Genomic DNA, 25,064 nt, shown 5'->3' on the forward strand with positions numbered 1-25,064 from the left:
TGCCCCCCTGCCTAGCGCCAGGCCAGGAGACCTGAGGCTGTACCCCATCCCCCACCCGGTGGGGCTTGACGGGGCAGCTGGGTCTGGGTCTTGTGCGATTTCGAGATGTACGTAGGTGGGCAGGGACTTGACTCTGGGTCCCACAGCACACCCCAGACTCTGACAGGAGGAAAATTTTCATATGCATTTTACTAATTTTCTTTCATCTCTGACCCTTCTATTATATTATAAAGAAAGGGCAAATAGCAATATTAAAATATCTCCTCTAATTAATTCCCTTTTAATGTACACAAATTTTGTGCACCAGGCCACTAGTCTTTAAACAAAATGATCATTATGGTATAGACAGTGTTATAAAAGGTCAAGCCTATAATTTGATAGAAACATTTTCAGATGAGAGTGCAATATATTGTTCACAGTGTATAGTAACAATTTAAACATATACCAATTTTCAAAAGTTTGGAATGTAGCCTTTTTTCCTGGTACTAGGTAGAATTTTAACCCGTTAAATTAGAACAAGTTTCACATTGTTACAAATTTGGCACAATTCCATCAAGAAAATGCAACCTCATGGAGAATGAAGGAGAAACCATCTGTTCAGCCAGTCTTCCAATTCAGACACCCTTGTGGGGACAGTTTGGACTTTCTAGACTGAACGAATGATCTAGAATACTCTGTCCTGCTATCTTTTCATGTCACTTCTGTTCTGCCTATCAAATGAAAGGACCATCTCAACATTATCTTGACATTTTAAGTTGGTACTTTAGCTCCAGAACAGCACAATTTTAATAAATTATAGATCTGTGAATGTATGACAGGTTTTAGCTTCCAAGCATCTTTTAGAAGTTACATAAGTTTTCCATCTCCCTGAAATCTTTCTCTCCTTTTCCTCTTGAATTCCTATTCATCCATCAAGACACAACTTTTATTTTATATGCTTAACCCTTTCTATCATAGTGTAAAGTTATCAGAACTTCCTTTCTAGCCAAAGGGAAATGCCAAAAATTCAGTACACGAATTAGGAAAAGGTTGTTAAATCATTAGAATTTATTTTAATAATGAAGCAGCTTTATCATTACAGAACATTTCACTGTCCATCACTCCCCACTCAGTCATTCTGGGGAAGGGCATCAGGTCCCTGGCCATCAGTGGGGAGGAACTCCCCATGGCTAACTGGAAATGGCTGCTGAAACCAGGTTGGTGGCCAGAGTTTTGGCATTGGGATCTCCCTCCTTAGGTCATGGCATGTGGGGACTGGGCACTGCAGCAGCATCAGAAATGAGGATAACTAACTTCAGAATATGGAATTTGAATATGATTCCACATTCTTCATCAGTCTTCTCTGCAGCATTCTGACCATGTTTGTAAAATATCAATAGGCATCACAATTTATTGAAATTGAGTGAAAGTCATTTCTAAGGAACATGGGTCCTGTGGTAGTAGGCCATTAATTAACCCAAACTCAAGATGGATTGTGGACTGAAGTACTTTCTTTGAGCACAGCCCATCAACAACAAAATGTTTTGATTTTTCATATGACATCTGTCCTGCTATCTTCTAGTCTTCAGTGAATCCTCTCTCATGTTGTAAATAAAGCTCTATTTACCATCATAATCTACAGTCCCCTCAGCTCCCTTTGCTCTGAAATCAGGGACATAGAACTGTTTATTTCTCATGTGTCCCTTAATTTGATGCTAGTAAAAGCAGTAAGCATGGGTATTTAATATACAAGCACTTCAAATTCTACATGAAATGTTTAAACAACCACACGCTTTTTAAAAACAAGTGTTCTTTACACTAGCTGTCCTGGAAGTAGAAATACTTTTGTTCTCAACTGTGTGGCCATTGTGCAAAGCATTTTGAAGATTTCTCCTTTGTGGTTGCCTTAATATCCACTTGTAAGCCACACAAGACATCTACCTTCTTGCTTTATAGTCCCATCTAGGTTAACATACAAAAGTGACATTGCCCCACTAGATCTCTTACTTTATAAACCAAACTTGGCTCTACTGACTGAACTCTACCTTCTCACTCCTTAGGAGCAGCTGAGCTGATGGGTGAGAATATGCTGGAGGGGCAGAGCCAGGACAACCACTGTGTTATATGCCTAATCCCTCAAGGAGACCACTTGATGGAGACACACTAACTTGGATTTTCTAATAAGTACATATTTTTAAATAGCCCTTACAGTAGTTTTCCTTCTCTAATATTCAGGTCTTCCAATTCAAGGGCAAATTATAAATTTTAATTTCTTGGATTACTTTAATTTCACTTTTCAGAAATGCAATAATAGCTAATGTTATCATTTTAAGCTATGTGTATTGGTACACATCTTACTAATGATAATTGATTCCTGTATATTTCACTTTTTCCTATAGCCTTAGCTCTTAAACTCACCAGTAACTGAACCAGTGGTGATTACAAACCTGGTTTTGAACCTCATGTTTTGAACAGAAAAAAGAGGAGACAGTGAAGTGCAACATGTGCTTGGGGCAGGAGCCAGGAGGGTCAGGTAGAGAATACATCTGCATCTTTTGGATTAAATAATTTAAGCAGCCCTTTAAAAATCAGAAAATGTGAGCTTGGTGGCTTGTCTTACTGTGCCTGTCCCAACCTCCAGTTCTCTCATGTAGAAAACCTCTGACTCCAGGGGTCCTTTTCCTGGAGTCCATGTGACCGTTGTCTGAGCCAGTAAGGGTTGGAACTCCATATACTCCCCGACCCCAGAAGTGAGAGTCTTAATCCACAAAGAGCTACAGGTGTTTCCAACGATAACCTTCACTCCTCTATCACACTGACATCAGATGCTCTCAGCCTCTCAGTTCCCTCTCCTGGATCATGTTCATTCATCAGTGTACCAAGAGGTACAGTAACTTCTGACATGGTTTTCTGATCCATGTCCACTTTGAGCAACAGTGACTGACTCAGACAGATACAGGACAGGATATGATTCTATCTTCTAACATCACACTGATTATCAGGAATACAAAGTAAAGAAGGAACATTGTGAAGCCCAGGATCTTGTTCATTCTCCATTTGCACGATGCAATTGAAGAGATCACGAACAGGAGCATGAGCAAAAGCAGGACGATGGCACAGAACAAGCCATTGCTGCTGACTGGAACAGGCTGCAGTCCATTGATAAGAGAGAAGAGCAACCAGGGAACAGGCAGGCTGTGAGATCGAAGAAACAATGAGTATTTTTCATGTTTGTAATCATCTCATAAACTTAAACTATATTTTACAATTTACAAAGCACTCATTTTTTTACACACACACACACACACACACACACACAAAATCTATGAAATAGAGCAGAAAATATTAGCTCCGTTTCACAGAAGAGGATACCAAGGTTCAGGAAAGTTCAATTACATGTCCTTGGGCTCACAGCTAATAACTAGGAGAGCCTGGATTAAAAGTGAACTTTTTTAGGTCTGAGGGTTTTTTCTTCATACTAAATGACTTCTGTATGACTAACCAGATGTGTTGATGTTTGACTCTAATCTCTCAATTTTTATGATAAGGCCCAGCAGCTCAGGATAGCCTTCCTTCAAATTACTTAGGGATCAAGGCTCTCCTATGCCCTTTCCCAGCCCCACCCATACACACAAATTCAAATTAACGAAACCGAAGCCACCACTCAAGTCCAGTGACACCACTCAAAACCGGTTTGGCTCAATGGATATAGCGTCGGCTTGGGAACTGAAAGGTCCTGGGTTCGATTCTGGTCAAGGGCATGTACCTTGGTTGCGGGCATATCCCCAGTAGGGGGTGTGCAAGAGGCAGTTGATCGATGACTCTCTCATCGATGTTTCTAACTCTCTCTCTCCCTTCCTCTCTGTACAAAATCAATAAAATATATTTTTAAAAAAAAGTCCAGGACATGACTAGGGAAATGAAAATGGGCCAGGTAAGGGCATGGGTGCAGCAGGATGCAGCATTTGCTTGTTTATACAAAATGCTTTCAGAGCTGGCAGGAACCCAAATGCAAAGGAACAAGAACATCAGGAAGTGAGGCTGAGTCATTGTCCCAACCCCACCTCCACCACCTTGCAGGCCATTGAGCAGAGCATCTGACGGTATTTACTAATGGCATTTAATGGACTTCATTTTTCAACTCCTCTGTAAATCCCAGTCAGTTACATTGCAGACAGCATTTTAGTTCTATTATCTCATCTGTCTGTGATTAATGAAGGGAGAATACTTTGCTGCCTTATAGAAACTAATACTATAAATGCCCTTTTATGCCATGTATAATGAATGAAGCAGAAAACCAGTAAACAGAGCCAGCACGAGCTTTTCCAGTCTTGCTTAATATTCCTTAAAAAGCGCCTTTGCCACTCACCCCACGGTGATGTCAAATATGTTACTGCCCACAGAGCTGGACACGGCCATGTCTCCCAGGCCTTTCCGGGCAACAATCACACTGGTGATGAGGTCAGGAATTGATGTGCCTGCTGCCAGGATCGTCAAACCCATAATCTCTTCAGAAATCCCTATTGTTTCACCAACCTGGTAAACAGTAACAGTAATAAAAACCACGGCAGCAGCAAGTGGAAAATCTGAGGCTGTTCCACATACTACTTTGTGCAAACCCAACACCTCCCACGGAGCTCAGCACACTCCCACGGTCTGAGGAAGGCAGGGTCATGGCAACTGACAGCTGGAGAGACGGGGCCCCTGCTCAAGGCTTCAGAGAATGACTCTGCTCTTATCCAAGATGGACTAAAAGTCTATCGATAATACCACCTGCCATTGACATTCAAACAACAGAACCTCTACTTCTAAAAGAACTGCCCTCCCAAGATCTATTCATGTGGCATTTCCATTTCCAGAACCATGGACACCTGCCATGTGCCAGGAACTGAGAGCTGCAGAGAAGAGTATGAGCAGTGCAACCCTAACCCTAGTCTCAGCCTAGTGAAGGGGGAAAAGATCATCAACAACGATTACGGCTCTGTGCTGGTGCAATATTCCAGGTAGAACAGAAAAGCCATGGGCACTCAGAGGATTAAAATGCCAGAGACAGGGCAAAACTGCTTGCTCTCACGAGTGTGTACAATTCACCAGGTGGGAAGAGTGGGAGATGCAGGGCAGAGGAAGCAGGGAATAGGGCTATGTGCAGATTGTGAAGGGCCTTTGAGGCCATGCTGCATGTGAATGTAAGGAAAGCCACACTTGGAAAGTACTACATTCACTGGAATAAAGAGGCTGCCTTTACAAACAATGTAGAAACTACAAATGCACTTGGTCCTCACCATTCCCTAAGCACTGGAAGTTCACCCAGAAGGGAAGAAGTGGCCTTTGAACTTGCTGATACAGGATTTAGTTCCTGCTTTTTACTCACCTGGTGAGCCCACCACACCATAAGGTATGAGTACATGGCTATCCACATGATGGATCCCAGGAAGGTGAAAACAAAGAACTTTCTGGACTCCTGTGTGAAAGTATGAAAAGAAAGAGATGTGAGTTTCAGAGGCTAAAGGCCTTTGGCCCTTTTGAGAGAGCCCCAGCAACAGTGACGAGATCTGCAGGGGGAATGATGGAGAGGATCTAGAGGTGAAATCTGTTTCCAATGAGGACCCTGACTTAGCAGGGAACGGAGGCCCTCAGGGGAGCTCAGTCACAGGGTGTTCAGTAGTCTCCAAACTGAAGAGCTATTTGCTTGACCCAGAACCAAGCCAATCTAGGTATTTGATTTGGCTTTTGCAACCTCTCTCTGCCCTACCCATCTCCAGACCCAGAGACAGAATATGGATAGCCTTAGGGTGAGGTATGCTAGTCAGATTTTTCCCTATGAATAGGAATGCTGGGAAGAAATGGCACTTAATCACGGTAACCCTGTGAAATATGGAGGGGTGTGGTGGCATCATTCCTATATTAAAATCAGGGTACTGAAACAGGAGTCGAGGAGGGACTAGTTCACGTTGCTTATAGTGGTAGAAATAAGCACGTTCCAGGGCCTCACAAGTCAATGGTATATCCCCCTAGGTGCATGGTCCCCTCCAGAGCTGCAAATTCCAACCCAAATCCTCTCTGTGGTTGAGCCCTGCCAAGATGGTTGACCCTGCCCTCCCCCTGCTCTTGGGTGGAATGCCTAGAGACCCACAGCCTCTCTGGAGATAGACAGTCTAGGGTGTGGCTGGGCAAACTCACCAGCCTCCGGACATCGGGCACTGTCAGCCACAGCGGGAGCACAATGGGCAGGAAGAAGAGGTAAATAGCCTGCTTCTGCCAGGTCTCAGGCCACTCCAGGGACAAAGGCTCCTCGTTTTCTTCCTCTTCCTCATCCTCATCCTCATCCTCATCCTCCTCTTCCTCTTCCTCTTCCTCTTCCTCTTCACTGTCACCTCCATCACCTCCTCCTCCACTATTTCTACCCTTCTCATCACTTTTGGCTTCACCTTGACTTTCAGCATTGAAGTCCTGCTCTTTGGTTTCACCATCACCTTTCATTTTGCCATCTTCTCCTTCTGCTGGGAGTTCACCTTCACCTTCATCATTTTCTTTAATCTCTGCTTGGACTTTACTCTTGTTCTCTTCATGTTCACCATCACCTCCATCACCTCCCCCTTCGCTATCTGTACCTTTCTCATCACTACTGGTTTCACCTTGGCTTCCAGCATTGAATCCCTGCTCCTCAGTGTCTCCTTTCACTTCACCAGCATCTCCTGTTTGGAGTTCACCTTCACTTTCATCATTTCTTTTTCTTCCTGCTTGGATTTCACCTTCACCTTCATTGTCTCCTTTCCCTTCTGCTTCAGTTTCACCTTCACCTTCTAGCTGAGTTTCACCTCCATTTTCACCTTCACCAGGAGCTTCAACCTCTTTGCCTGTCATTACACCTGCGCTCTCAGCTCCAGCCACATCTCCTTCCTGCAATCCAAAGCCAACCGATTAACGTAATTTCTCTGCTTTTTTCTTTCCCAGTTTCTCTCTATTATTTTGTTGTTGTTCTCGTGTAATATAACTAAAAACTCTTGTATGAGGAAAAACCAGTGCGATTACTCAGCAAAATTCCCCTTCATAACATTCCTACCCAGTGGTTGTGTAATCTTTATCTAAGCATTTCCAGGGAAGGAAAACTCACCAGAAGAAGCTCCTGTCATCTTTGGCAACTCTGCTTGGTTTGAAGTTCATATTTATAACAAGGAGCTACCCTCTGTGTCTAGGTTTACTCTTTGGAGATGCATAGAACAAAGCTAATCACCCTTCCACAAGACAGCTCTCTTCACTACATTAGAGATACCCAAGTTCTTCTGTCATTCCCCCGTAATGGCCCAGAGCCTCATCCCCAGCTTAGTGAACTCATTCTAATTAGCTTACATCCTGTGAGGAGGCGTCTAAACGTGAACACAGAACACTGCACAGAGCTTAATAGGATTATCGCTTTCCTTGTCTCAGATATTATATGTTTCCATTAATATTGCATGATATCTTTTAGTGATTATATAACATTGCTGTGTCCACTAAACTCCTAAACTATTATATTACATCATATGATGATAATACCTACTTATTGATGGCTTTCAAGTCCCAGGCACCCTGATAAGTGATATAATAATAATAATAGCTACCAATTACTGTTTCATGAGCAATTAATTAATGATATAAGTAGAATTAATCCATCTGATGGATGGAAAAACTAGTACAGAGTAGTTAAATAACTTGCCCATGGTCCACACAGTTCATGATAAAGTTGAGATTTGAATATGGATAGTTTAATTCTTGGCCTCTTGACCACCAACCTACCCTGTATTGCAAATACCAGGGCCAAATGAGATCTTTGGTTCCCAAACATTATAGTGTAAAAAGCTTATTAGAAATACATATTTCTGCCCTGGCTGGCATGGCTCAGGTGGTTGTGTTGTCCCATGCACCAAAAGGTTCCCGTTAAGATTCCCGGTCAGGGCACATGTCTGGGCTGCAAGCTCAATCCCAGGGAGAATCAATGTTTTGCTTTCAAATTGTTGTTTCCCTCTTCCTTTCCCTTCTTCTCTCTTTAAAAATCAATTTTTTAAATCTTTAAAAAAATTTAAAAAAAAAATAAAAGTAAGAAAGAAATACACATTTCCTTGCCCCACCTGGATATTTGGGACTGGAAGCCACGGATCTATTTTAATGTGCTTTCTAGTGCTCCCCACAAGCCCACCTGCACACCAGTGTTTGGGAACCATGGGCCGATTCCATGCACTCTAAAGCCATTGATTCTGAGGGTCCTCAGAGTAGGCTCCCAACTAACTATAACAACATGCTGACCCAAACAAGCAAATGGCCTGGACTGTGTGCTCGTGGAGTACGTTTTCTATAACAAATTTCATGACATAGCCAACCCCCGAGGGATACTCAGGGAGTCTCAAACTCTGCTGCATGTGAAAGTCACCTGGAGACTTTTAAAACTTGCATGTCCAACCCAGATATTCTGGCTTAATTGGTTGAGGATGGGGCCTGGGTATTTTGGGGGGCCTGGGCATTTTTTTTAAGCTTCCCCAAATTACTCTATTATGCAACCAGGGTTAGGAACCTCTGATGAAGTCAAATATTAGACTATGCAAAGGCTTTGCTTTGAATTGGGAATGAAGTGCGAGATTTTTGTCTGAAGTCATCCCTGCCTCCCTTACAGCCTCATTCAGGAGAGGTTTCCTGGAGAAGAGGACAAGTCATTTAAGTCCATAGGTATGGGAGTGTCTGCCAGCCTGTACTCTCTTCTCTAAAAACCGCCACCCCTGATATCCCTTCTTCCTTGTTGAAGTCAAAGCACCCCACCTTTCCTGCCACAGCTGATTGGACACTGGATCCCTGCCCCATGACTTGGTTCAAACGAATTTTCTCTCTTCTGTGACTAGGAGCCAATCACTCATCGATCCCCCTGTAGACTGGAGAACTAGGGTAGTAGTTTAGGGCTGTGTGAGCTAATAAGAAAGCAAATGGAGTCAGGCTACTAGGAAAGCATGCACACAGAGGAGGACATGTGAGGGAGAGCCAGACATGGAGTGAGAAGCCTCCAGGGTCACAGATACCTTCTCAGGCCTGGAGACACCAAGCTTCACTCCCTGCCCTGGGATTCCTCTTAATCACTTTTAACTGAGCTGGCTGTCTGGGACCTACTCGGGAGACTCATGATTCCGTGACGATGTCTTAGACACTGAACCCAAATTGCTGGCTTACGGATGAGATATATTTGAGTGCTTTTGAGTGTCAAGTTTAAAAAAAAAAAAACACACACAGCGATGGAACCTGCAAACTGATTGTTACTTTATTGCCAGTCTCTCGACCCTTATTGTGCCCTGAGTTTCTCTTGTGGGGGAAACAGAGATGACTCAGAATTGGATTCTGCCTTCAGGAACCTCACCACCTAGCAGGGGAACCAAGAGAGAGTACAAGGAAGACAGGGATAAGAGTCCTGGGAGAGGAACATTGCACCATAGACATTCAGATTGGACGGATGGGGAAGCCTTGTGGCAAAGGAGGCCTGTGCATGTGCCCGGAGGCAGGTGAGGGAATCTGAAGAAGAAGGAAAAGCCGTTCCAGGGGGAGGAAACCAGCTGGGCCCAGGTAGAAAAGCATGGAGACAAGAAGTCCAGTTTGGCTGTAGCAGATAGGAGAGCTGAGGCTGTAAAGACAGCAGTATCAGAACTCAGGGAGTCCAGAGGACAAGGCCAAGATGCCTTGGAAGGTTCCAAGGCCTTTAGCCAGCACCCTCCTCCTGGCATTTCCAGCTGGTCTCACCGTCCCTGAGTTGCGGAGAGACCCCTAACAGTTATTTCTTATGTTTCTACAGCATGTGACAGTTGGCAGCACATTCTCGTATATGTTCTCTGACTCACACTCAGGTGGGATGGTGCATTAACTGGCCCCGTGAAGAATCTCGTCCTCGCAATGCTTACCCCAGAGGAGTGAACCTCAGACCTTCAAGAAGAAAGACTTTTTTGGTCAAGTCCTTCCCTTGGTCTCTCACTCCTCTACCTGGGAAGAGGCTTGTGCCTACCTGACCGCCAGGATCCTTCTCCTGATCTCCCTTGACGTCTGGAGCGGGGGCTGCTGTGACCTTGACCGCAGGGAGCATGGTTGGCTCCTCCTCTTTAAAGGATAAACATGGGAAAGGTCAGAAGAGTGCCAGGTGTGGAGGGCAGCTAATAGAGACTGATGTGAGTGGCTACAGGGCTATTGGGCTTGTCCACTTCCTTATCTCAGAAGGGGAATTTCTTGTTGATAGAAAAAAGTAAAATGATGTGATGTGAACTGTTACTGTCCTTTCCACAGAGATGTGTACAGATGAGAGGACAGCTGGGAAATGGCAATCCTTGCCCCCTTTGTATTCGCAGACATTTCCACCCTGGCCAGTATAGGCAACTGGAACAGAGAGAGGGTAAAGCCCCAGCCCTAAGTGTCTGACCTTTCCCCCTACCAGCTGCATGGAGAGGATCCTAATGATTTCAAAGACAGCAGCTAGGAAGCACTGACAAGTCTGGAGAGCTGGGTGCAGGTACAGGCTCTTTCACTTCTTGGCTGTGTGGCTTTGGGAAAGTCACCTGACCTCTTTGAGCCTCCGCTGTCTATAAGATGGTGTCTATAGAATGGGAATGATCACTGGTGCTCTACCTCCTCCAAGGGTTACTGATACAACAGGTAGTCTTGGTGTGCAGTGTAGAGCACACAGGGCAGTCCTGGTGTGCAGTGTAGAGCACACAGGGCAGTAGCTGTCTCACACTCTCTGTCCCAGCTGCCACACAGATGCTGGATTTCTGTGTCACCAGACCCCTGGTGGCCTTTCCTCACTGGGGTTGCTGGTCTCAAACCAATCCCTAGCAGAACTATCCTTGTGTAGAAGTGTCAGGAAGAACTAGAGTCCAATATAGTCCAATTTAGGACAAGATTTAGCAACAACAGAAGTAGGAGTTCAACAACCTTCAGCTTGGCCTTGCCTACCCTACGTAAGGAGAGTACAGGGGGAACGGTACAGGACTGCCTGGGGAAGAGGGACCCTGGACTACAGCCAAGTGCAGGCAGCACCAGGTCACCACTCCAGCGGACTGGCTCAGAGAGGCCAAGAGCCATACCTCAGCCCTGTCAGATAGGAGGAAGGAAGGTGCAGGAGAAAACCTGCTGGTCTCACCATCCTCTCACCTTCTGGTTTGCTCTCTGCTTTGGCCTGAGGTTTGGATTTGGCCTCCTGAATCAAGCTCTCCTCGTCACTGCTCTTGGCGGAGGGTACTGCAAATGAAAAAGGAAGCATATCTAGAACCAAGTATCCCCGCCACACCCTTCAGTTAGCCTGGTAGGTGGTGGGCTAGCAGCCAGAGCAGTTCAAGTGCAGAGGCAAAGGCTAGCCTGGGAGTTATGATGTCTGGATTCTAGTCCTACAAGACTTGTCAAGGTACCAAGTTCCCAACCTTTGTCTTCCTTTCCCTGCACTATCACTAACTGGCTGTGACCTTGAGCAAGTCACTGGTAAAGTCACATGGTTAGTGTTGGGGGCAACAAATCAGATTTAATTCCTTTGTGAGCCCAAGGGATGGCTGCCTGAGTGCTGAATTAAGGAGAATCCTCATCCAGGTCTGGTAGGAGAGCGCCAGGATTGATCAGGGGTCTGTACTGGGCGGGGGATGAAGAAATAATGACAGAGAGATGTTTCTGCCATCCTTGGACTAGATAATGTGTAAGGACTTTTACAGCTTACTTTCTATAAATCTACTAAAAGCTTTGCTATAACTTCAGGGGCACTGCTGGTAGCCATAGTCCTGAGCCTTCCCTCTCAGTGGCAGGGGGGGGGAGTAGCTGCTCACCAAGCTCCTTGCCACACCCTTTTTGACCCCAGACACCTGGAAGTCAAACAGGACCCCCTTCAGATCCCTGTGCACATGCTTCGCTGGAGACCCTCAGAGCACTGTGCTCAGAATGCCGCTGCCCTGGTTTCCAGGCAAGAAAAATGGAGAGGGCAACTCTTCCAGTGTGACTGTGATCCAGGAAACATGCCAAGTGCTTTCCATGTGTCATTTCAGGTGGGAGGCACAGAGAGAGACTGTGGTGCATGGGCCATGACGGTCCCCCTCACAGCTGTGTAGCGTGGGAAGGTGAGGATAATGATACACATGATAGAACAAAGTGGTGCCCTGGAGTCTATTCTGAATCCCACACTGGCTCTGCCCTGTGAACTCTGGGTGACCTTGGAAAGTCTTCGTATCCTCTCTAAGTCTCAGCATCCCTACTCTAAAAAGGCAACACCATGATATACATGATGTGAGTATCCATGAGAAAAAATAAATAAAAATACTGTAATTGCTGCAATTAAATATTATTATCTTAGCTCAGATTCTGAAACTAGACAACCTCGATTTGAATCCCAGTTCTTCCACTTGCTAGCCATGGACCAAGCTGAGTGATTCCTTAACCTCTCTGTCCTTCAGATTCTTCATCTGTAAAATCTGACAGACTTGTTGAAGGAATAAATTGATTGATACACCAACTTGCTAAAATAGCACCTGTCACCTAGAAAGCACTGCAGCAGGTTTAGCTATGACGATAATGATGAACTGACACCGGAGTTGAGAGCAGCTGTCCCCCTGAGTCTGCAGCAATGGGGCACCGTGTTCCAGAGGGCTTGGGCAGGTGCGATCTGGAAAACTGGGTGGATCAAGCTCAGCCTCGATGGGCAGGAAGCATTAACAGGTCTGGAATTTCCTCCTCTCAGCCTCTCTTACATTCTCACAGTAGGTTCAGCGGCAGCCCCCTCTGGCAACGGGTTCCACTGCTCTGGCATGTGTGGCCCCTTGAAATTTCCTGGTGGGCCTGCCCAGGAGGCCCTTGTCAGGACTGAGATGTCAGGAAGCGGAAACTCCACTGCCTCCTTCATCCAAACAAATCCAGCGCCCCCTTGGCAGGGGTCAAGCATTAGCATCTTCTGTTGTCAAAGAGGGGCTCCCTTGGTTCCAGTCCTGGCACTGAGAATATCTGCCAACTGATAGCTGGGGGGACTGGCAAAAAAACCAAGTTCCCCTCCTTCCTTTTCATCCCTCCTCACACACCCTACCCTCTCACTTCTCATGCCCCCAAGAAAAGCAGGCCAGCTATGGGGGTCTTTCCCTCTCTCTCTCTCTCTCTCTCTCTCTCTCTCTCTCTCTCTCACACACACACACACACACACACACACACACACACACACACACACACAGAAGAGGCATGGGGATCATTGGATCCTCTCACCGGGTGAGAGTTCAGACCAGTTCTGTGGAAGAGCTGGAACACCTGACAAGGTGGAAACATCTGGACAGCCATGGGAAACAGTACATGGAAACACAAACATGTATCTGGAAAGTGTTGGGAACAAAGGCCTTCATCACAGGCCTGTGTGGTCACAGCCCCTCCTGAGTGGAATCCCCTGGTGTAGAATCAGGGCTGGCTTCCCTGGGCAGGACTGTACTCCAGTGAATGATGCCAGCAACCACTCAGGGTGAGGGCCCCTCCATGCCTCACAGGCACACCGCGGACCACGCACGACTGTCTTCCCTGGGATGATGGTTTCGGGCTCCCCCAGGGTTGGTTTCCTCACGTGGCCTCTCAGCTCAGCACGGAGGATCATCTCCTTAGTATCAATCTCCTCTGACCTCTGCCTGGCCTGGACATCTCATAATCCTGTCAGGACAAGCAGGCCAGCTGGCGGCCGTTAGTAGTGGAAGTGGCCCAGGCAGGGGGCCCTGTGGTCCCATGGAGGAGAAGTCTTCATCTTTAAGACATTGGGAGAGTCAGTAACTCCCAGAGGAGTGGCCCAGCACGGCCCAGAGACACAGCTTCCTTCATGACACAGCTGCACGGATAACACCCAGGCTGCCAGGGGCTGCAGACTCGCTCTCAGAACCCCAGCGGGACTGCTTCTGGGGCTGGTGCTGTGGGAGATCTTGCTCAGTGTCTGCCAGGCCTCACCTCGAGGATTTGGTAAGGAAGATTTGATCACCTTGTCTTTGGCTCTGCTGCCACAGTACAACATTCCCCAAATCCCAATATTGTCTCTGAAGAAGAAACTTAAGGGCCTGAGGAAATTCTGAGCCTCCTAAATGTGCCCCAAAACCAGAAATCTCAGTCAGGGTGCTCCCTGGGGCTCAAGGGTCAGTCTCTAGTGTCATATACAGTTCAGGTCTCAGCCCTCCTGCCCAACTGCAACCACAACCCCGTGGCTTCCGCCCAAGACCCAATCATCCCTTGATGGCCTCTTGCCTGGGCTCCTGAGCCCAAAGATAGAGGGGCTTAAGGAGAGCAGGTGCATACCTGAGGGGTGCCTGTGGAGGCCTGAGAAGCGTGTGAGGGGCAGCTCTTTGGAGAGGGAGGCCAGAGGCAGGAACTGGTAAGAAGGATGGTGAGAATCTCAGCTGCCAAATCATCTATCAAGTTGGACATCAGCTCCCACTGCGCTTTGGACCCTCACCACCCCCAGAAATGGTCCTGGCAGCTCCCAGGATGTCCTTTGGATTCCTGGATGCGGGGGGAGGGGTGGCAGTCTTCCTAGGACACCAGTTTCTAGCACCTACAGGAGCGTCCCCCTGAAGCGACCCTGGCCAGTCAGCCTGAGCCAAGCTGCCTGGCAGGAGACTCTGTGGTGGGCTGCGCAGAGCAGATACTGAGGGCAGCCCCAACATAACCTGTACAGGGCACACTGCCTCATGGCCGTACTGTCTGCAGCTGAACCTCCTCATTTTACAAGAGAAGACGGGGAGGCAGGGAAATAGAGGAATGTGGATGCCTAAGGGCTTTGGCTCCTTGGGGCCCTCTCCTCTCCCAGTGAGTTCAGTGTCTTCGACTCTATCCTGTCTCCCAGACTGACTGCCACCCACTTTCCTCTGCTAACTCTCTCTTCCCACTCCTGCCTTCACCCCACCCACTGCCTCCGTTCTGCGGGTCCCAGTTGTTGTCCAGCTGCAAGAGGGAAGGCGTGGACAGGGAGCCCACGCAGGTCTGGGGAGGCCTTGCTTACCTTGCCCCAGAGGGTCCAGGCTGTGGAGCATGAGCCGGTACATGGTGCTGCGGATGGTGCTGTTGTGCAGAGAGGCTGAGCTGCTCCCTCGGGTCAGCACGGACGGGAGCTGAGCAGGAGAGAGCAGCACAGGCCTCAGTGGGCCCCTGCCCAAGCCAGGGGGGAAGCCACCCAAGGGCCCCACTGAACCCTGCCTCCCTCCCCGAGAGATCAGAGGGAAAGCCCAGGAGCGTCTTCCTGGCCTCACCTTGTCCTTCATGTTAACCAGGAGTTTCACTACTTTCTTCTCAGCCTCCCTCAACTCTTCCAGGACTTTAATTCTACAGACCGAGTAACTCCCTGCGGCCTCAAAAGGGAGCGGCAGACAGTGTGCCCTGAGGACACCACATTGCCAGGGTGTTTCCATCTCCCCAAGTGCACCCATGGAGGCACACACTCACCCACACACCACACAGCAGACCCTGCACATGGGAACAGCCCTTCGCAGTCCACGAACCGCACCCTGGTGCTTTACCACCACCCCACTCCCAGAGATAAGGAAACTGGGATCCCTTCTACAGAAAAGGAAGTGAAAACTCAACATGTTCATGTTCGGTGTAAATGAAAGAGTCAAGACTAGCGCCCAGGTCTTCTGATCCCCAATCCAGATTTTTTTTTTCTACCCACGTGCTTAAGAACATTCACAGGCGCGCACACATCCTCACATCTATAGCTGCAGACACAGATGTGGCACATACAGATTTACAAGGGAGCATCCAAAAACAGACAAACACTTGCTCAGTCTCTGTCCCATCCCACTCCACAGCCCACACCTCCATAACCACCACCCCCCCTTTCACCTTCCCCATCCCTCTGGCCTTGAACTCTTCTGCCATCTAGTGGCTGTGGTAACACAGTACTTTACAACTGCCCTGGGGATTTTCTTTAGATGGGGAGATTTCATTTAGGCCTAGCCACTCCTTTCTAAGGTCCCCATACTTCTTCCCAAATACCCCATAGGCCAAAGGCAGCTAAGACATTTTTTCACAAACCTCAGACTGCCCTGCCCCAGTGTCCTCTGATGGTTCTTTTAGTCCTGGGCATTCCAAAGCCACAGGTAATTAGGCTTTTGATCAATCATGGCATGATGGGGGCTATAAAGTTAGACTTGAGTTCCTCTAGTCCAGTCATTTACAGATACAGAATCTGAGGCCCAAGCTCACACAGCGAGCCAGTGGCAAAGCAAGCAGTGACATCCAGCTCCCAAACCAGCACCTTCTCCAAGGTCACCTGGGGCCAAGAGCCTCGCTCCTTCCCAGGCTCAGCCTGGCAACACCCCCAGGAGGTTCCCAGGCCTGAGCCCCGCCCAAGATCCTCAGCATCAGGGCCACTGTGCCCTGAGTCTGTGGCTGTCCTTTAAGACCCTGCAGTGTCCTCACCCGGCAGACTCTACATGGCACCCACCTTCAGCTTCTTGTTATCCTGTAGCTCATCCATCGCAACTGCCCCATCATCACCTGGCTGCAAACAGGGACAGTAGTCAGAAGATGTTTGGAATGACCATCACTCTTTCTTCCTATTTCCCTCTCTCTCCAGGAAGCCCACGGGTTGGAACACAGAAATTCAGCAGAAATAGCCTGGCTTCAGCCTGCATACACCATTCCCAGTCAGATGAGTCTACTCACGATAGTCCAGGAACACCACCTGTCTTCAGGTCCCTCAAATGTGCCATCCTTTTTACCCAATTTGAAACCTTCATTATGGGGTGCCCATCTAATTCTCTTTTATAGACTTCTATTCTTTTCCTTCAAAGCACTCTCCCCACTTTGTGTTATTTGTATGTGTTATTTGTGTTATATGTATGTTAGCAAACATGCAAATAAATCTACTGCCCCACTAGCATCTTGAAGATAGACTGCCTATTGCACTTACCATGTGTGTCCAGCACAAAAACTCTGCCAGCATTCAATAAATATTTGATAAATTAATGAATGAACTGTCTTCTAATATACCTTAATCTATTCCACGCCTATTCCCTTGTTCATGCCTTCTCTGTCCCTCTGTATGCCCAAATTTTCAGATATAAAACTTTCCCAAATGGCCCCATCCACCTCACCCTCACTTCAGCTCATTCTGCTACATCTCTCCTCCAAAGCTTGAAAACAACAGTGAGCACATTTTGTGGTACCAAAATCTGGCTCTGTAGACAAATAAGTGCTAGTGTCCTGGTGAAGCTGCAGAGCAGCCCGCTGGGAACCAGCCCTAGAAAATCAGGTTGAAGGCTCTTTAAGCCCACAGTGAGTACTAGCTGGATCCCTAGCTTGTCATTTTGCATTTACTGTCATTTTAACCTTTTTTTAAATCACTGTTTAAATTTTCACATATATTTTTTGGTCATGCAATGAACTTATGATGCAGCCATCTCTGTTCCCCTGAACTGTATCCTGTACACAGTAGGTGCTCACTACAGCTGAGTGAGTAGCTACTCCTAACTGGCCTCTAGTGCCATCTTCAGGCAGCAGGGTCACCCATGGCTGCCCCCAGTAACTGTTTTTGTCTTCCCGTTGCCTCTCCCACCCCACCAACCTCCATGGCTAGAACTAGAACTGGACTTACCACACTCCCTTCTCTGTCCAGCTCAGAAAATATGGAAAATAAATGCCTAATCCAGGGCTACCCACTCATCCATTCACCCAATATGTTCATTCACTCAGTTCTTATTTCCTGAGCACCTGCTTGTTTATATGGTGCTGTGCTAGCAGTGTAGGGAAACACAGATGTTTAGGATGTGGAATCTATGTTCATAAAGGAATCAAGACACATGATAACACAAGCACATGAAAAAGCAAAATGTGTTTCAAGAAATTAGAGGGATTGATAAAGGTGCTGTGCTGGGATGGACAAAGGAGGTTTCCTGAAATAGGTAGAATTTGGGTAAGCTCTGAAGGATGAGGGGTGGGGGGAGTTTGAATGCTTGGATACAGGCTGAATGAATGAATCAATGAACAAATGAACAAATGAATTAATGAGTCTTGTTTCTCTAGTGTAGTGGTTATCACGTTCGTCTCACAAATGAATGTAACAGAATAGAAATAATCAATAGAATAGAAATAACCAGAGGATTATAAGTTTTGAGTATAACCAATATGAATATGAAGGGGAGCACTGTGGATTTTTTGAACAACACCCTGACTCTTTCATGACATACCTGTAAGATTACTGGGCTACTGGAGTCTACCGCACTGACCCCACTGGCTCAGCCATCTCCCTATTTATCATAACCAATCTTCATTCAATGAGTTCTTGGAAGCAAAGAATGATGAGGGACCAGGCTACCCTTTGGGATGGTTGGATCTGTCCACAGAGGGGCAGGAGAGACCCACTTTTGTCTCATGCCCATGCCTACTGATTTCCATGTAATTCAGGTTTATTCAAGACAAAAAACTTTTCTATGGGTTCATTGTATATACATCTTCTAACCTCAGTACGGGCTTCTAACTTACTAGAGCTTTTCACTGCCAGTTCCTCATTCGATACTACTAACTCTGAAATAAACAAGACTGGTGTTATTACTGCTATTTTGATAGATGAGAAAACAGATGCAGAAAGATTCTGTGATTTGCCTGTATTCACAAAGGTAGTGGCAATCCCATTCTCCCAATCTCCATTCAAGGTTTTTTTTGTTGTTGTTTAGTTTTTTACTAAATCACTTTCTTTTCCCAAGCATAAGAAAATGAGGTCAAACCTATATTCCCTAGTGGCTCAGTTTCAAATTATTGAAGTAAATGAAATGTTTGTCTACATTTGGGTATGGCTGATGGGTCCATTTATGGGTACAGTACCAGCAATCAGGTGTCCTCAGTATATGCCTTATTATAAACACATTCCCACATCCACCTCTCACACCACACCTTTCTCCCTCCTCTTTTTTCAGCATCATCACCCCACCTTTTCCTCCTCATGAAAATCAGCAAAGAGGTAAGGAAACTGAAGAGGATGTCTCCATTCCAGGCAAGGGATGCATTTTGCTGAGAATGAGCAATGGGATCCCTTGCAATTGTTCATGGTAGCCCCTCAAGGGGCTTGTCTTCCTGATTTTCAAGTTCTATCTCCCACTATGTAGCATTAGCTAATCATTTACCTCTCCCCTTCTAGGCACAATCCCTGACACATTTCCTGAACCACACATTTTAGTCTGATTTTTAAAAAACATTCTTCAACAAATATTTACTGAACCCGTGGTCTGAGTCCTTCACCCAGGTTACACTCTAGTTGGGGACACTTCACTTTATTCCTTCATTGAGTATAGGCTTGCACCCTGATCCACTCATTTGTCTAGGCTGGACACCCACAAGTCCCCCCTCTCCCTCACAGCTCATATCCAACTAGTTGTCAGACCTAGTTCATGCAAGTCCTCAAATTTGGCCTCCTCTTTCCACTCTCCTGCGACAGCTCCTGATTTCTGATCTGTTCTCCTTCTAGTTCATTCTCCACCCCTTAGCCAGTGATTTTCAGAGCAAAGCACATCATTTCACTCCACTGCATCCTGGGAGCCCACTGTCCTTAAAGAGAGCACAGACTCCTAAGCTGAGCACACACCAGCTTCCTGCTTACCTCCAGTACAGATCAATAGAAATAGAATGCAAGCCACATACATAATTTTATTTTTTTAAAGTAAAAACACAAATAAAATTAATTTTAATAATATACTTTAAACTATCATATCAAAGATATAATTCGAGGAACCAAGATGACATAGGAAAACACCTGAACTTGCTGTCTTGCACCACCACTTCAAAACTTCAACTAAAAGACAAAACAGATATCATCCGGAACCACAGGCAGCTGGCTGAGTGGAATTTATACAACTAGAAGGAAAGAGAAAAGAACACTGAGACTGGGAGGAGGTGCAGAAATGAAGTACAGAGGTACAGAGGCCCTTGAGGAAAAGGGCTGGCAACTAGGCACACTGTTTTCTTTTTCAACTGGGAGGGAGATACAAGCTTCTGACTGCTATGTGCTCCAATTCTGGGAGAGACTCTGAGGACCCAGACTCATACCGGGAGAAATTGGACTATCTGGCATCGGGCCAGAACACAGGGTGGCTTTCTCTCAGAGGTGCTTGCAGCAATCATTGTTGTTGCATGGTGCCGCAGGACACAGAGACCTGGGGAACTCTTTGGGGCAGGGTTAACAGTCAACCATTGCTGTTTGATCCACCCTGGTGATTACTTGAAACACCAACCTACCCAATTTATGACTCCACCCAAACTGTGCATAAAGGCTTTTGCAAATGAATGGCCTGGACTTTTGCAATCTAAAACCAAACAAACTGCAGCTGGGTCAGAGAGCCCCAGAGCCTCCAAAAGAAGGCCCAAGGCTGGACAGCAGCTTGTATTGCTTCACAGCTGGGCCTCATCTGAGCACCTCCAAAGCCCAAACAAAGAGGAGGAATCTGAAGATCTCTCTGTAGCTCCTGCTGGGTGGCCCCAGGCAGTGGCTGACTTTGCACCTCCTTGGAGATACAAGAACCAGTGTACCCTGTGGTTAGATCACAACTCTTCACATCCATAAGAGTCACACTCAGGGGGCAGATTCAAGGAGCACCAAAGCCCCACTGAAGCAAGTCTTGCCCCATATGGTTGTCTCCAGCACAGTTCTCCCATTGTAGACTCAGCTGATCCTCATAGCCAATTGGCCTGGAGGCCAATTTCTCCCAGTGATACTAATAATAATCAAGGCTTAACTACAACAAGACTGTGCACACAGCCAACAAAGGGGTGCACCACGAATATCCACCTCAAGTAACTGGGCAGGCTGAGCCACTGGGCCCTATAGGATATCTAGCACACAAAGCCACTCTATCAACTCAGGGAAACAGCCAAAATGCAGAAATAAAGAAACAGGTCACAAATGAAAGAAATGGAGGAAAGAAAACTACTGAATATAGAGTTCAAAACCCCGGTTATAAGGTTTTTCAAAAATTTTCTAGAAAAGGCCAATAAATTTAGTGAGAACCTTGAGAATATGAAAAAAGACCAACTAGGAAATAAGCATACTCTGACTGAAATAAAAATAAAATACAGAGATCCAATAGCAGACTAGAGAATCCCAAGAATCAAGTCAAAGATTTGAAATACAAAGAAGCAAAAACACCCAACCAGAAAAGCAAAAAGAAAAAAGAACCCCAAAATAAGAAGATAGTATAAGGAGTCTCTGGGACAACTTCAAGCATACAAACATTCAAATTATGGAGGTGCCAGAAGAAGAAAGAGAGCAAGATACTTAAAACCTATTTGAAGAAATAATGGCCAAAAACTTCCCCCACCTGGTGAAAGAAATAGACTTACAAGTCCAGGAAGCACATCTTTTGTGTTGGAGTGATGGTCAATTTGCATATTACCTCTTTAATAAATAAACATATATATATCAGTCCTTTTTTATCCACTTGTCTATTGATGGGCAGTTGGGTTACTTCCATAGCTTGGCTATTGTAAACAACGTTGTAATGAATATAGGGGTGTACATAGTCTTTCAAATTAGTTTTTTGGGTTTCTTCAGATATATACCCAGAAATGGAATCACTGGATTATAAGGAAGTTCAATTTTTTACTTTTTTTAGTCATATCTATATTGTTTTCCATAGTGCTGACTAGCCCATTTCAAGAGCTCAGTATGTTGCTAGTGGTCACCATACTAGACAGTGCAGCTACAGTCTCTTCACACTCTTGTTCCCTGGCTTTTACATATACCTAGAAGACTCCCTTTGCCTTCTTCAGTCAGCCAACTCCTGCTGGTCTTTCAAGATTCCACTAAGCGTCACTTCCCCTAGGAAGCCTTCCCTAACTCTCTGATCTGTTGAGATGTCCATTCTCTATAGTACCACATCCCTCGGAACTTACATGTGTCACTACACATGATATGGTACTTATTAGTTTTATATGTCTTTCTTTCACACTAAAGAGGATTTATCAGGGAGCTGATGAAGCTTAAGCTTCTGGACCCACTTCTCAAACCCTTGCCAAGGCCTTGTAATTAATTGTGTAGCAATGGTGTTTTTTTTGTTGTTGTTGTTGTTTTGGTTTTGTGTGTGTGTGTGTGTGTGGGTGTGTGTGTGTGTGTGTGTTTTCTTAAAGTGCCCAGACCCACAAAACTTGGATCAACTTCCATTCCTCCACTAGGCTGAGCTCTTTGAGGGCTTATTTCTTTCTCGCTGTATCCTCAGATCCTACACAGGCTTCATACAAAGGGACTCAACAAATGTTTGCCAAATGAAAGATTTTTAGGGCTTAATCGTAGACCTCCTCCTTCTCTTTCAGAGTAGCATCAGCCAATCGTTGATTTTAATTACATTTGCTGGTAGTTCACAACTTTCTATTTCCAGTCTAGACCTTGTTTCTAAGTTTCAGGCTATTTGTGCAACTGCTTCTTAGACATTCCACTTGAAGATGACACAGGCCCCCAAACTCACTATTCCAGAGTGAAAACCCTTGAGCCTCCCTAAACTTGTTCTTTCTCTAGTCTTCCCTGGCACCAGCAAAAACCTTGACTTCTCCTGCTCTCTCAAACTTCACATCCACTTCATCACCAAGTCCAGATGATTCTGTATTTAAATCATTTCTAAAATCTCTTGGATGTCCACAACAGCCTCCTAACTGAAGCAGCCCCCCCTCCCTCTGACATTACCCTGTATCACTTTACTTACTAACCACACTGGCCTCCAATTCTTTCCTCCAAATATCAACAGTACAACGATTGAAATTTCTTTTCAGAGCCAGATTTTTTAAACTTAAACTATATAGGTAGTTACATTGTTATTAACTTAATTAGGGTACTCCTCAGCTAGCCTAAGAGCCACACTCAAGGGGCCAAAGAGCCGTGTGGCTCTCGAGCTGCAGTTTGCCGACCACTGCTCTAATGCATCGAGCTCTTTCTTCACCCTGAATCTAGGCAAATGCTATTTTTTCTTCTGGAATTCTTTGGAACATGGGGTGTTTTCCTTCTCATTCTGCAGACCTCTACCTGGGTTTATTTTCCAAGAGGTCTCCACTGCTCTCTTTCTCAATAAAGGGGACCTACCTACAGTCACTCCCCATCACATGCACTGCTTACTTATTTCCTTCACAGTACTTGTCACACTCTGAATTATCTTCTTAATTTATTTTACTTGTTTATCATCCATATGCCTACTCCTCCACACTAAAAAAATGTTCTGTTGGATTTAGGTTTCCAGTTTATATAGGTGACAGAGCATCTGGAACTCTATGCTGTTCTTCGTAGAATACCATGAATATCCCATTTCATATTTAATGCCATCGTATACATTAGTAGAAAATATACTATGTTGTATAAATGCGTGTAAAATCTCACCTGCAAGTATACCCACACCCGTGAAAACAATAAGATATTGGACCAGGCATAATCAATTTTCTGTTAATGTTTGAATTTTCTGTTAATGTTTGTTTCTTATGTATTCACTTTGTCATCTGCTAGCGCCCACTAGCAGGGGAACACTGAAAGTTTAAGAAAAAAAGGAAAGAGAGTTTAAAATTGGGAATTCTATTTTTAGCATCTTTTCCTGACACCTGAGGGGAAGCTGACTACTTACTATTTAAGGAGTTAAAGGGAACCCTCAGCCCAGGCTAGATGGGCTCTTTGAGAGCACAGTGGGTTCTCTGCAGCCTCGACCCCATAGGGGTGGGAGGGGCCAGAAGCTGCTTAGTTGCCCACACCCACCCTGTCTTCTCAGCAGGCAGCTGGCAGTACAGGCCACTGATGAAAGTCCTTGGGGTAAGTTGGTCCAAAGGTTGTGGGTTATTGTTAAACTGAAAGTCCTTGGGGTAAATATCCACCTTGACAAAAAAACCTAAGAAGGCCCCAGGTTTGTCTGCTTGCAGGTTCTTTTGGTTGGTTTAACAAACAGTCCTGCTAGGAAGACTACAGCTCCTGATGCATTTAGGAAAGAATGACAGACTTCCCTCTAGAGTTTCAGAATTTGGGGGGTCAGAATGTGAGCATGGAGTTTTCCAAAGGCCAACACCAGACTCATTCCCAACTTGCATCCCTTCTCACCACTGGCATCCCCCAGGGCTATCTTCTCAATCAGCATTTCATGCAAATGTCTGGTCCTCTCTGACTAAGCTCATAGCGCTCTTTCTAAAGAAGGGCCATCACCTTTCAAATATAGCCCTAGCTAGTTTGGCTCAATGGATAGAGCATCAGCCTCTGGGCTGAAGGGTCCTGGGTTTGATTCTGGTCAAGGACATATGCCTAGGTTGTGGGCTCGAACCCCAGTAGGGGCATGTAAGAGGCAGCTGATCAACGATTCTCTCTCATCATTGATGTGTCTCTCTCTCCCTTCCTCTCTGAAATCAATAAAAATATATTTTCAAAAAAGGACCATCACCCTTCAAATACAAATAAGACTTTTCAGCCAGGCTAATTCCTCAGTTTTGCTGTTTGTTTGCTTTCTGTGAGTATGCATAGTCAAGGCAGGTCAGATACTTGCCATTTTGGGTCAGAACAAATACATTGAGAGCTTCAAAATCAGGTCTCAAGTTTCAGAGCAAGCTAAGTTAGATTATGTTGATAAACAAAACATTTACTATTTCCTTATTGGGGTCATTCCTCAAACTATGCATATCAGTTTGACAATGTTGTCTAAAATATTTTAGGATTTTTTTTTTTTTCAGCCAGTCTCAAAAGAGAGATTCTAAAATATTTGCTATATATCTGATGATATATATCATTTATTTTTTCTGAAAATACTCAATTAAATTCTGATTAGAATCATCCTCTAAAACTTTTATCCTGGTTCTAGATTATCAGAGCAGAATAAAAAATAAAGTGAAGCCAAAACTGGTTTGGCTCAGTAGTAGAGCGTCGGTCTGCGGCCTGAAAGATCCCGGGTTCGATTCCAGTCAAGGGCGTGTACCTTGGTTGCGAGCACATCCCCGGTAGGGGGTGTGCAGAAGGCAGCTGGTCGATGTTTCTCTCATCGACGTTTCTAACTCTCTATCTCTCTCCCTTCCTCTCTGTAAAAAAAATCAATAAAATATATATAAAAAATAAAATAAAATAAAGTGAAGATCCTCCAGCTTAGAAATTCCACAGGTAC

At 45.5% G+C, this 25,064-nt stretch overlaps 1 protein-coding gene across 1 annotated transcript in view; it reads right to left on the reverse strand.

The window, feature by feature from the left end:
- Positions 1-637: 637 nt before the first annotated feature.
- Positions 638-25,064, reverse strand: part of SLC24A1 (solute carrier family 24 member 1) — a gene marked incomplete at its 5' end in the record, with an annotated part of 30,049 nt that continues 5,622 nt past the window's right edge. The window contains 8 exons of the mRNA XM_084877186.1: positions 638-3,174; positions 4,349-4,515; positions 5,351-5,440; positions 6,160-6,879; positions 9,992-10,083; positions 11,131-11,217; positions 14,969-15,077; positions 16,412-16,468. Of these exons, the coding sequence (XP_084733312.1) occupies positions 2,925-3,174; positions 4,349-4,515; positions 5,351-5,440; positions 6,160-6,879; positions 9,992-10,083; positions 11,131-11,217; positions 14,969-15,077; positions 16,412-16,468 (1,572 nt within the window). The 3' untranslated portion in view covers positions 638-2,924. The remainder of the gene's footprint in view (positions 3,175-4,348; positions 4,516-5,350; positions 5,441-6,159; positions 6,880-9,991; positions 10,084-11,130; positions 11,218-14,968; positions 15,078-16,411; positions 16,469-25,064) is intronic.

Source organism: Pipistrellus hanaki, assembly GCF_964339955.1.
Source record: "Pipistrellus hanaki genome assembly, chromosome: 1".
Lineage (NCBI taxonomy): Eukaryota > Metazoa > Chordata > Mammalia > Chiroptera > Vespertilionidae > Pipistrellus > Pipistrellus hanaki.